The sequence below is a fragment of the Suncus etruscus genome, chromosome 1, assembly GCF_024139225.1.
Source record: "Suncus etruscus isolate mSunEtr1 chromosome 1, mSunEtr1.pri.cur, whole genome shotgun sequence".
NCBI classification, from domain to species: Eukaryota; Metazoa; Chordata; class Mammalia; order Eulipotyphla; family Soricidae; genus Suncus; species Suncus etruscus.
Genome location: NC_064848.1, coordinates 111,935,468 through 111,948,974, shown reverse-complemented (window position 1 = coordinate 111,948,974; position 13,507 = coordinate 111,935,468). Strand labels below are relative to the sequence as shown.

Here is a 13,507-nt window from a genome sequence, read left to right as displayed (position 1 = left end):
TTACTGATATTTAGGGTTTTGTTTGGTTTTGGAGCTACACCTGGTAGCGCTCAAGGGTTACTCCTAACTCTGTGCTCAGAAATCACTCCTGGCAGGCTTGGGGGACCATATGGGATGCTGGTGATCAAACCCAGGTCTATCCTGGGCCAGCCCTTTGCAAGGCAAGTGCCCTACCGCTGTGTTATCTCTCGGCCTGTTACTGATACTTTAATAAGTTTTTAAATATAGGCAAATGGCTGTACATCAGCATTTTTTTTTTTTTTGAGTTTTTGGGCCACACTCGGTGATGCTCAGAGGTTGCTCCTGGCTATATGCTCAGAAATCGCTCCTGGCTTGGGGGACAATATGGGACGGCGGGGGATCAAACCGAGGTCCGTCCTAGGCTAGTGCAGGCAAGGCAGAAGCCTTACCGCTTGTGCCACCACTCCAGCCCCACATCAGCACATTTTTACTTAGCTCTTTGGGAAGAGGAGCCCACACCTGATGGTAGAGGTTTGGGAAGCTATATAGTGCTGGAAAGTATTTAATAGACTAGATATGACTGTTAATCTATGGAGACATTCTGATCAAACCCAGTATTTTCTTTCTTTTTGGGTCTCTCCCGGCAGCTGCCAGGTGTTACTCCTGGCTCTATGCTCAGAAATCATTCCTGGCAGGCACTGGGGACCATATGGGATGCCGGAATTCGAACCACCGTCCTTCCGCGTGCAAGGCCTTACCTCCATGCTATCTCTCCAGCCCCCAAACCCAGTATTTTATAGTGTTTCTCTATATACAAGTACAATGAATGGGAGTGGGTAACATTTCTTTTGAAAGTTTAATGTTTTCAGTGATTTGAAGAGAATTTTAAAAATGTGATAAGTTATGGTTGTATTAACAAGGAAATTCATGTTTACTAAATTTGGAAGCTAATGGAATCCACTTACAAGAAAGGTGAAAAATGTGAATTACTTCAGATTGTCTTATCTTTTAAAGACATTACGCCAGCCAAATAGTATTTTGGTATTACTGTTACCTTTCTCTTGTCCACACTGTGGTGGTTACATAAAGCTCTCATTGCTGGGCATATTCTTCTCCATATAACAGGAAAAACAATGAACCTTTAGTGAAATGAGGCCGAAGAGCTAGACGGTCTTCTTTTTTGAGGCAGTTATTTATATTATGAAATAGTGTGAGAACTCGAAGAAGAATCTCCTTTGCTCCTTGACTATCATAAAGGGAAAGGAAAGCTGAATCCACCTGAAGGGGAATAATGAACATTATTTTAAAAATATCTCAAACATTTTTCATGTATATGCATACATTTTAAAAATTCATTGACTATTTTAGAATCTTGTCATAATCCTAGAGTACAGTCAAAGGGAAAACACTCCTTTCCTATTTAGGATCCATTCTCCCTGTGGGGCACAAAGACATGTGGGAACAGGGATGAGCAGAGGAGACGCTTTTGTTTCCTTTAGAACACTCATTACAGCCTTTTTTGTTGTTGTTGTTGTTGGGGTGATGCTCAGGTGTTACTTCTGGCTTTGTGTTCAGAAATCGCTCTGGCTTGGGGAATCATATAGGATGCTGGGGTTCAAAATCAGGTCCATCCTAGATCTATTGTGTGCAAGGCAAACGCAGTAATGCTGCACTATTGCTCTGGCCTCTCATCACAGCCTTTTTTGTCTGTGGGCTACATCCAGCGATGTTCCTCCTGGCTCTGCACTCAGGTATTCCTGCTGGGACCATATGGGACTTTGGAAATCAAACCTTGGTTGGCAGTGTGCAAGACAAGTGACCTGCCCCTTGCACTCTCTAGCCCCTCATCAGTTTTTTTTAAATATATATACTTTATACACCGTAGTTAGAAAATTGTTCATGAGAGTCTGTCAAAGGTATGTATACTACCCTTCACCAGTGTACTTTTACAGACACCAATGCTCCCAGTTCCTCCACCACCATCTGTCTCTGTGGGCCTGGCATTTTCTCTTCTTTTTGACACTGGTTTGCACTACTATTATGAAAGGGTTCCATGCATATCCCTTATCCCCTTTCAGCATTCAGTTCTTGTCCAGAGTCATCACTATTTTTGTTTTGTTTTGTTTTGTTTTTTGGGTCACACCCAGCAGCGCTCAGGGGTTACTCCTGGCTCTACACTCAGAAATCACTCCTGGCAGGCTCAGGGGACCATATGGGATGCCGGGATTCGAACCAATGACCTTCTGCTTGAAAGGCAAACACCTTACCTCCATGCTATCTCTCTGGCCCCTGAGACCACTATTTTAATCGCCTTATTTATGTATATTTTCCTCTCTTGAAAGTTCCAGGAAGAAAAATATACCATGTCACACTACTCACCGGGCATCCCCAGCAGCAGGCAAGCACCCAATACCTAGTGCTCTAATGGTAGCCATTGCAGTGGTGCGTTCAGAGAGGTCAAGTCTGAAAGTTTGTTGGCCATAAGCATCCAAAACTGCCAAGTAGTGGCAAAAATTAATTGCTGCTAAGAAGTTTTAAAACAATTTTGCAAGGAACATGTTCATTATAAAAATTTAAGAAATTGGGGCCGGACGGTGGCGCAAGAGGTAAGGTGCCTGCCTTGCCTGCGCTAGCCTTGGACGGACCACAGTTCAATCCCCCGGCGTCCCATATGGTCCCCCAAGCCAGGAGCAACTTCTGAGCTCATAGCCAGGAGTAACCCCTGAGCGTTACTGGGTGTGACCCAAAAACAAAAACAAAAAAAAACAAAACAAAAAAAACAAAAACAAAAAAACAACAACAACAACAACAAAAAAATTAAGAAATTAAGGACCTGAGAGATAGCAAGCATGGAGGTAGTGCATTAGCCTTTCATGCAGAAGGTTGGTGGTTCAAATTCTGGCATCTCATGGATGATCCTCTGAACCTGCCAGGGGAGATTTCCGAGCATGGGGCCAGGAGTAACCCCTGAGCACTGCCAGGTATGACCCAAAAACCAAAAAAAAAAAAAAGAAAAAAAAGAAACTTATAGAGCAAAAAAAACCCTCAATAATAAAAAATACAAAACAATACCTCTTTAGTACTTCTTAGAGTTAATGTGTGCTAACGATTTTTTTTTTTGTTAAGTTCTGTCTGTACCTTGTATATCTTATATATTAGCCCTTTTTCTGAGGGATATTGGGTGAATAGTTTCTCCCATGTACTAACATTTTTGGGGTTAAAAACTTCCAGATCTACCTATCTCACACCAAATCCAATTATTCATAAAATAACTTACTTGGGCACCAAGTAGTTCTTCTGACATGGCTGGATTTTCAGACAAATTCACAAGCACTTTCAAAACTTGAACCTGAAAAAAAGAATAATACTGCCTCACTTTAGAGCTGTTTTTTTTCTGCCAAGTTTCTGTCCTTTCGCCAAGTCTACCTTCTAAAGTCCTGTCTTTATTTCAAGGCTGCTCCACGAAGCTGCCTCAATTCATCTTACTTGGAAGAGATCACTCCTCTAGATCAGAGATGGTGCAAAGGGCTAGGTATGAGTTTTGCTTGTGGAGACCCTGGCCTTATCTGGGCATCACAGGATCACCAGAGCACTAAGGCAGGAGTAGCCATCAGTACAACCTGGTGTGCTCAATATCTGAACCTGTATCACACTTGGTTTCACTCTTAGGAGTACTGAGCCAACATCACAGGTGTGATGCAGGCAGGTCAATGGGAAAATGGAGAACTGCTCAGTATCTACCAGTTACCTGCACTCACAAATACCAGGCACACGAAGAGCTAAATGTGGTACATACTTGATCTTCACTGTGATTAAGTGATATATGATCTCTGGAACAAAAATGGAATCTCATAAAGCTTATAGTTTATTTCTACTTAAGGTATGAAAAATTTGCAATAGTTTGGTTACTAAGGACTTCAAATAATATAGCTTGTTTTATGAATTCGTAAATTTATTTCTGTAAAAAAAAATTGGGGGACGGCGGGGCTTTGGGCCATATCCAGCTGTACCTCAGGAGACCACACATGCTAGTCTTAGAGCCAGGGTCAGCTGCATGTCAGTTAACCTTGCTGGCCTGAGTTTTTTTTTTTTTTTGGGGGGGGGGCACCATCTAGCAGCACTTGGGGCTTACTCCTGGCTCCGTGCTCAGAAATTGCTCCTAGCAGGCTCAAGGGACCATATGGGATGCTGGGAATTGAACTCAGGTCTGTTGTGGGTAGGCCACGTGCAAGGCAAATGCCTTACCACTGTGCTATCTATCCGGTCCCTGAAATTGGTTTTTCTTTTTGGGCAATATCCTGTCTCTACACTCAGGAATTAACCCTTGTGGGCTCTCCGCACTTAAAGTGAGTCCATCAAGTGCAAGGCAAGATCCCTTTTCATTATACTGTCACTCTGCTCTAACCTCCTTTTTTATGTAAAATGTTTTACAGATATTTAAATAAGGCACAGTGATATAATCAGCAAACTAATGTTAACTTGGAAATGAAGCAAAAGCATAAGCATTCTAATTGAAAAGCAATAACATTCAAATAGACTTCCTCCAGCATGGACAAACACCACAGAAGACCATACTTGCCACTTCCAGTGAGGATTAGGGAAGAGTACTGTGACAGAGGAAAGTTATAGCTGAGTTCTCCACTAGACCTGGGAAGGAACCTGGTTTTTTGTTTTTTGTTTTTGGCTAGATCTGGCAATGCTCAGGGGTTACTCCTGGCTCTGTGCTCAGGAATTAATCCTGGCAAACTCAGGAGACCAAATAAGATGAACAAACTTAGGCTGGTTGTGTGCAACACAAGCTGAACTATTGCTGCAGCAGCCCATGGAACTGTTAGGACCTCAGAGTCTTTAGTGTGTGACCTGGTATCTCTGCCAGATCTGGTCTTGCCTGAGTTGGTTACTGGCAAAGCTGAAATGAACAATAGTCTCAAGTCTGGAAGAAGCCAGTAAAATCTTAAAAGTTAAAAGGCCTTTTAGCAGTCAAGGAGAATCATTTTATAGTCAGGAATAATAAGAGTAATTTACTGTCTTTGCAATGAAATTTCTATTTTTTGTGATGCTCTGTAGAAGGGAGTAAAGAAGAGAAGAAACAAATCCCCTTAAGTTAAAGTAGAACTATGAGTTAAACTACTCTAAGTTGTGGTTTCGAACCAGTCTTGTTTTTCTCCTGCACCTAGTGCCATCTTGTGGAGACACCATTATATTTTTGTTAGGACATTAGTTTGCTTTCCTTGGAGATGTATCAGACATAAGGTCTGTTTATATGAATCTTCCAATCTTTGTATGTTAAGAATTAATGTTGGTCTTAAACAGAAAGTATGCCAATGAAGTGGGAGTGGAGTATAAATTAGAGAAGGGGACACTAAGGACAATGGGGGAGAGGAAAAGTATCTGCCACAGTGGCAGGCGAGGATACAGGAGGGAAAACTGTGGACAATGATAGAAGGTACTGGACACTGGTGAAGGCATTGGTTCTGGAACTAAATACAGCTGAAACTCAGTCAAAAATATCTTTGTAATTTTGTCATTCATAGTGATGAAAAAGAAAAAAAATAAAATAATGAAAACAAGTAAAAGAATGGTATATCTGAAAGGCCACTAAAGATTATTATAGTTCATCAGTCACTTTGTTGGAAGACGATGTTGGTAAAAGGTGAGGTTAGGACTACATGTACCAGTGCTCAACTGGCTATTCCCAGTTCTGTGCTTGGGAGTCACTCGGGACTATGCAGTACTAGGTATCAAACTAGGTTGGCTGCATGCAAGACAAGTGTCTTCAACCTGTACTATCTCTCTGATCCTCCTCTGCCCGCCCATTACTTTCTTGAATATTTTGGTGATTATATTAAGGAAAATATCTAAAAATGGGTACATTTTTCTCACCTGAAAATAATTATACAAAAATTCACAAATTGGAACTCTAACCCAATAATTCCCTTTTTTTCTTGTTGTTTACTTTTTTTGTGTGTGCCATATCTGGCAGATTTCAGTGCTTACTTCTGGCTCTGTGCTCAGTAATACTCCTGGTGGGCTTGAGGAACCACAGGATATGCCTAGGATTAAATCTGGGTCAGCCATGTACAATTCAAACACCCTACCTGCTGTTCTATTACCACCCCAGCTCATAACCTGATCATTTCTTTTGTGTGTGTGGTTTTGGGCCACACCTGATGGCACTCAGGGGATACTCTTGGCTCTGCACTCAGAAGTTACTTCTGGCAGGCTCTGGGGAACAAATGGGATGCTCGGGATCGAATCTGGGTTGGCCACATGCAAGGCAAATGTCCTACCCTGTGCTATCCCTCTGGCCCCAACCTGATAATTTCTTATGAACAATGTTACGATTGGTGGTTAAGATTAATTCCTAGATAAAAAAGTAAAATTGCTATCCCAGAAATAGGTGATGCAATAGAAAACAAATTAGAACATTTTTTCATACCATAAGGCACACTCCCCCCAAGGGTGTCTTATGGAGCGAATGCCACCTGAGTGCAGGGGAGGAGAACATCTAAAAACTATGTGTGTCTAATGGTCAGGTACATCTTATAGAGCAAAAAATACAGTACTTCAGTGCTGTTAGTCATCTTACAAAAAGTCATAAAGCAAGTGGTCTCAGATACACTGGTGGAGATAAAAAAAATTAAATACCCAAGCAAAGTCAACAATAGAATCAAGAGACCCAAAACATAACAATCTAAACTTAAAATTAGGACTTGTTACACTGGCAGTCCAGAGGGCTAAGGGCGGAGGTATGGGTTGCATGCTGGGAACTTTTGGTGGAGGGATGGCTGTAAGTTACTGTCACTGTAGGCCTGAAATTATGGCCATATATGATATCTAGCTACTAAGTAAGGTTCCTTCTGAGGTCCATGGATGGCAGCTCCTTAGAGGCAGTGGAAAGATTTTTTCCTGTAGCTGCAATGCTTGGGTGGAAGAGGTAAGTTTCTTTCTATGGGACTTGGGCTAGAGGTTATATTGTTCTACTGGGGAAAGAGCTGTTGATGGATACTAATTCTGGAAATTGACTATGGGGTGGAGCAACACTTAAAATCTTGCTAATATGATAATGGCATTTATTCTTAAATGCCTTTGGGTACATCTTGTACCAGGTCCAAATAATCCTGGCTATTGGAAATGAGCAAAGCCCCTACAGAAGTAACTTTTAAAGGACTGTAGTGATGCTTTTCTATAACTACAGTTTGATCAGCTCAGAAATAAATAGTGCCATTGAATATTTGGAGTATAGCGAGTTCCTTTTGGCTCTAAAACGCCCTTGTATCATTATCCTTTGAACACAGATCCATACTGTAGAAAACTCTGAGGAATAACTAACCCAGCAAATTGGAACCTCTTCTAAGTCTATGCCATAGACTCTATGGTCTGCATTTTTGTTGTTTCCTGAATAAAGGTGCTTGGCAGCAATGTGCACAAAAAGGTAGGTATTCCAGTTACTTCCCTAATCTTTCTCCTGATATCCTTATTAACTTTGTTCAATCTTTGTTGCCATCTAAATATACACAGCTGATCAAACTAAAGCTCTGAGACATCTAAGTAGTTGTCATTTCCAACATACAATGGCTAAATTAAAAAAAAAAAAAAAAGGTTTGCTCACAAGTCAAAAAAAAAAAAAAAAAAAAAGCCACAATAGACCAGCACCATAACCCCAAAACTCTTACAAGAAAAATTCCCATTTTTAGTTGGGGAGGTGAGCTACTCTTCTTCAGTCAAAGAAACCCAATGTTCAGAACACCAAATGAACAAGTAAAAATGAATCTTACAAGTTAATTTTGTAATTCAATATTAGGGCATAAAAATCTATCTTCTGGCTCATGTAAGTGTTCCACATAAATCTCCACTAAATTCGTCTCATTTTGAGAAAATCAGAAATAGTTGACCTGTAATTGTATAATTTGTTTTCATCTTTTTTTTCTTGTTTGTTTTGGGGCAACTCTTGACAATGTTCTGGGTTTACTTCTAGTGGCACTCAGGGAACCGTATGTGTGTGGTCTTGGAGACTGAATGGGGTTGACTGTGTGCAAGGTAAGCTCCTTATCCTTGTACTATGTTTTCAGCCCCTACTTCTCATGTATCTGGAGCAGGACTTCAGGGAGAACCAGTTGGTACCTTGGTGCTTTCGTTTCCCATGAGCAGCACTCGGAACAGGTCTGTAATGTGGCTGCAGAGCAAATGCTGGTAGTCATTGGTAACTGTCAAGTTTGTGAGCAATCTCAGTCCGGCCAGCTGCACAGCAGAGTTCAGAGGTTCAGAGAAGATAACTTCACACACTTCAGTAATGAATGCCTAAAGACAGAGGGTGAGTGAGCATCTCAAAGTCTCTTAAAATGCTTCTATGGAATCTTTCTGCGCTGTGGAGTCGAATTATTGACAATTCTATGTAGGTTTTAGAGATGGACAATTTTTCCCCCATACACTGTGTGCTCAGGAGACCTTGTGGTGACAGAAATTGAACCCAGGCACCTTGCATGTGAAGGATGAATTCAGCCTGTTAACTTATCTTTCAATGTCCCCAAAAGGGTAACTTTAAAAAAAGAAAAGTTTCCTATGAAGGCAGAGGAGAGAGTAATTGCCTTTCATATATGTCTGGGTTCAATAAAATTTAAGAAAAAAAATATCTACTTTTGCAGATTTGATCCTAATACCAAATGGTCAACTGAGCACTATCAGGAATGACCAGGAGTGGCCTGGAACTATAATGGGGATGGTCTCCCAAACAAACAAGAAATGCAATTTCATAGAAACATAGTATCATATTAATATATGATTGCCAGGTGCTAGGGGAGGAAAAATGATAAATGTTGGTCTAAAGGTACAAACTTCTAGTTATAAAAAAAAATTGGGTTTCACTGTATTATAGGATTACTTACAATAATTTACTATATTGCTTACTGGAAGTTATTGAGGAAATTATAAATATCTCACCACACAAAAGGTAATAATATGATAAGAGATATCAGAAAATGCTATGGTGGGGAATACACACATATCATGTACATATATATTTCTGAATATATACAGATAAAATGAGCACTTTGTAAACATTTAAATTATTTAGTGCTATATGTCAATGATATTCCACTCAAACTGGGGGAAAAACAAGATTGTTGCTAGTCATACAGTTATGAAGACTCCATTAAAATTTCATTATTCATCTTAAAATTTTTATTTTTACTCTATAACTTTAATAATTGTGATGTCAGATAGCTTACTTTTATCTCGGCTTGATTCTCAACATTCAGACTTAGATTATTCAGGGCATTTAAAGCTTTCTCTTTGATACTGCGATTAAGATGGCTGATTTTGCTTCCAATGACTGTAATACCATCCAACTCACGAATAATGACCTAAAAAGAAAAACGCAATTCAATGGCTTCAATATGCGCCACTTTAGTGAATTCTCTGTATCTACAAATCCAAATTAATGGCTTTTGGGAAATCCCATTCATGGCATGGCATTTTCATTTAAAAATAAATGTTAATTAATAATTATATAAGAAAATCAAATGACAATTATTAAAATATATAGCAGGAGCTAGCACTATATTACAGTGGGTAGGGTGCTTGCCTTGCACATGGCTGACCTGTGTTTGAATCCTAGCATCTCATATGGTCCCAAGCACCACAGGAATATTCCTAAGGAGAGAGTCAGGAGTAAGTCCTGAGCATCACCAGATGCTAAAACAAAAACAAAAACAAAAAAACAACAAACTATAGTTATTTAAACTAGCAAGAAAATAAAGGAAGTATATAATGAGGAATTTCATAACTACAATGATCTCAAGGTATGCATTTTATTATTTTTCTTTTTTGAGGCACAAGGATTAAACTCAGGTCTCACACATGCAAGGGTCAACCACATGCAAGGCAAGCACCTTCCTATCAAAAATGCTGCCTTTGGGATCATGAACTACAGGGATGAGAGATTAGTGACTTTCTTATCATCCTATGAAGTAAGCCTCTGTGGTCAGAGAGATACAATGCACAAAAAGCTGCAGAGATAAATAAGCAAAGCCCAAAGTGATACTTTGATACTTTATTGTAATCTTAAACTCTAGTCATTTGTGCATGATACCAATTCTATTTAAGAATTCAGGTTTCTCTTAAAGCCTGGGGAAATAGCTCTAAGGGCTAGTGCATGTTTTGGCTAAAGGACCCCCAGTTCCATCTCTATTATACCAGGGTTCCTGTAATACTGCTGGCAGTGACTCCTGAAAACTGAACCTGGAGTCCCCAAGCATAGGGGCTGAGGCCCACGGTTCATTTTTAAAATAAAGAAAACAAACAAAAACAGATTCTGAGCCATCTCCATTGTCCTTTTTGTGGGTAAGAAGGTGGTGGATGGGGAGGGATAGCTGAGAGGAAGACCATATGGGTGCTGGGCATTGAATCAGGCTGAGACACTCAGGCATTCATTCTCCCAGCCTGTTTTCTCCAAATGCAAAGGAAAAACACTCAAAGTCATTTTTTTTAAGAGGGGAGGGCACTGGGCTCTACTCAGTGGTGATTAGGGCTTACTCCTGGCTTTATGATCAGGTACTATTCCTGATGGTACGTGGGTGCCTCACATATGGGACTGGGTACTGAATAGGGATCAATTACTTGTAACTCCTGTACTCTTTGACCCCCAAATGAAAGTCTTTATTTAGTTTTCGTTTCCTCTACTCGTAGGAACCATTTACATTGGTTGGCATTGTCAGTGTGGTCCAGGGACCAACTAAGTGCATCAGAATAATTTCTCTAGAACCTAAATACAATAAAAAGCATATACTAAAATATTTGATTTTTGTTTTGTTTTACTGAAGCATTGATGAATTGTATATAAAGGCCATAATTATGAAGGTGATGACAGTGATGTACTCTATAGGGGTCTAGACCCCTGTTAATAAGCTCAGTATTATTAACAGCTGTACCTTTCAGAAGTTAACAAACATGAGGCAAGGTTTAAGAAGCCAAACTTTACTGATGAAAATGGAGGCCCTAAGAAGTTCAGTAATTGGTCAGGGTTATGAATACTACAGTCTGGGAGCAGTCTGCTGAGACTAGGGGACTTACCTGGTTAGTTGAAAAGGCTGAGTTGTTACCTATTGTGACCAGAGCTCTTTCAATAATTCCAGGATCCTCGGCTGAATCAATCAGGTCAAGGACTTTGTGTAGTTCCTCAGCATTTAAGATGGCATTGTAGGAATCACTGGTTAACTCTTCTGCAAAAGAACAAAACGTTTTAGAGTTTTATTTCATGACATTCAAAAAATTTTTTAAATCATCTGTACTATTGTATTAATTTGTACTAAATAAAAAATTGATTTATCTACTTTGATATAAAGTACTATTTATATTTTTTGTTATTGTTTATTTTTGGGAGGTGAGGCACACCTGGCAGCATTCTGGAGTTACTCCTGGTTCTGCACTCAGAAATTACTCCTGGCAGGCTCAGGGGACCATTTGGGATGCCAACGATCAAACCCAGATTGGCCACATGCAAGGCAAATGCCCTATCTCTACCCACTGTGCTTCTGTAAGGAACTGTTTTATTTTATTTTTTTATTTTCTTTTTTGGTTTTTGGGCCACACCCGCTTGACACTCAGGGGTTACTCCTGGCTGTGCACTCAGAAATCGCCCCTGGCTTGGGGGGACCATATAGGACGCCCGAACCACGGTCCGTCCTACGCTAGTGCTTGCAAGGCAGACACCTTACCTCTAGAGCCACCTTCCCGGCCCCAGTAAGGAACTGTTTTAAAAATTATTATTATTTGGTTGTGAGGTCACATCCAGAGGTGCTCAGGACTTACTCCAGGTTCTGCATTTAGGGGGGGGGGTGTCACACCCAAGAGGTGCAAAGGACTTATTTCAAGCTCTACAATCAGGGATGGCTCTGCCCTTAGGGATCACTCCTAGGGGGTATGTGAGGCCATATGTGGCGCTGGGGACGACTGGTCATGTGCAAGACAAGAATCCTGACAGGTTATTTTATTGTTCCAAGCCTAATGAAACTATCTTAAATGTAAAAAAAAGATTGAGTAAAAGAGCTCAGAAGGAAGTTGGAAGGTTTCCCTGAAAGTCTTTAGAACATCTCTGAGAACCTCCCCTAACAGATGAAGTGTTTAATATTTTCTCTGTAATCTGGTAATTTTACAATTCAATGTCATTTTTTTTCCTTTCTCTTTAAATTACTCCTGGTTCTGCGCTCAGAAATCGCTCCTGGCAGGGTTGGGGAATCATATGGGATGCCTGGAATTGAATCCAGGTCCGTCCAGGGTTTTGCGTGCAAGGCAAATGCTCTACCACTGTGCCATCACTTTTCTTTGTCTTAGTGGATTTTTTTTTCTACATTCATAATTACAAGCTGTATAGACTTCTTTGGTTTGAGAAATTCTCAAGTAACATTTATTAAATTCAAATTAAATCACCTTGAGATAGTTAAAAAGTTGCCTATTGTTGCATTTCAGTCATAAACGGTTTCGACACCCATTTCCTTCATAACAGCATTTCTTTAAACAAGAAAATTTTCTCTTTACTTCCTGGGATATTCCTTGTTTCCTCCTCTAATGAAACCTGATATTTCTTGTAGAATTTCTTCGCTTTCCTTAAATCTTATTTCTCCTTCCCACTGAGTCATTTCTTTGCTTTAGGCCCTGCAAAACCCAGGCACATTCCCCCAAGAGGGAAACCCATCTGGCAAAAAAAAAAAATCCTAAAAACAACCCACAATCTTTTTTGTGTTTTTGGGACAGTGCTCAGGGATCACTCTTGGAGGGCTCAGGGGGTCAGACGGGGCTACTGCGGATAAAACCCGGGCCAGAAGCTTGCAAGTCAAAGGCCCTACACGACGGACTAGACCCCAAACCAACAGGCTTTGGAGTAGCCACATCCTCTGCAGTGATTGCCAATCAGTAAAAGTGGGCGTCACTTTGCATCCAGAGACTTGGAACAAAGAAGAGCGAGGGACAGAGCCGAGGAGCAATTGCCACTAGATCAAGGGGGGTGATCGGCTTCCCCCCCGGGCTTGCTTCTCCATCCTAAAGCCTATTTGCCTTCTAGGCCTCGGAAAGATCCTGAGCCCGGGGGATGGGGGGGCGTCTTCATCCCCATCCTCGCCTCACTCTGGGCTGGCACAGTCCCCGCCCACCTGATGCTGGAGGCCTTACCTGCCTTCAGCGAGGAGCGGCGCCGAAACTTGCGGGCGCTTCGTGGCGGGCACCGTGTGAGTCTGTAAGCGTAATAGCAAGCGCCCGCTCCGAGGAATAAGCCCGCCGCCACCCAGCTAAATTCTCGCGCAACGCCCATCTTCGTGGTTCTACAAACTCCCGCTGCCGCGCAGAGCTGAGCAGAGCAGAGCTGAGCCGCGAGGCCCTCGGAAACTGACCAATCCGAAGGGAGCTCTGGGGCCCCGCCTCCTGAAAACGCACTTCCGGAAAGCGAAGGAACCGCCTCCTCGGCCCCGGACGCGTCACAGCCTTGCTCTGCAGGCTGGACCTCGTGGCCACGCCCCTCGTAGCCACGCCCTCGTTGCCAGGGCAACACCAGGAC

General features: G+C 41.4%; 1 protein-coding gene across 1 annotated transcript; it reads right to left on the bottom strand.

Annotated features, from left to right (window-relative positions):
• Nucleotides 1-814: 814 nt before the first annotated feature.
• On the bottom strand, nucleotides 815-13,315 carry ARMC10 (armadillo repeat containing 10). The gene is given in 7 exon segments (XM_049783536.1): nucleotides 815-1,059; nucleotides 1,062-1,239; nucleotides 3,239-3,310; nucleotides 8,086-8,262; nucleotides 9,189-9,323; nucleotides 11,032-11,180; nucleotides 13,126-13,315. Coding segments are annotated over 7 exon segments (957 nt in total). The 5' UTR covers nucleotides 13,265-13,315; the 3' UTR covers nucleotides 815-952.
• Between the last annotated feature and the right edge of the window lie 192 nt (nucleotides 13,316-13,507).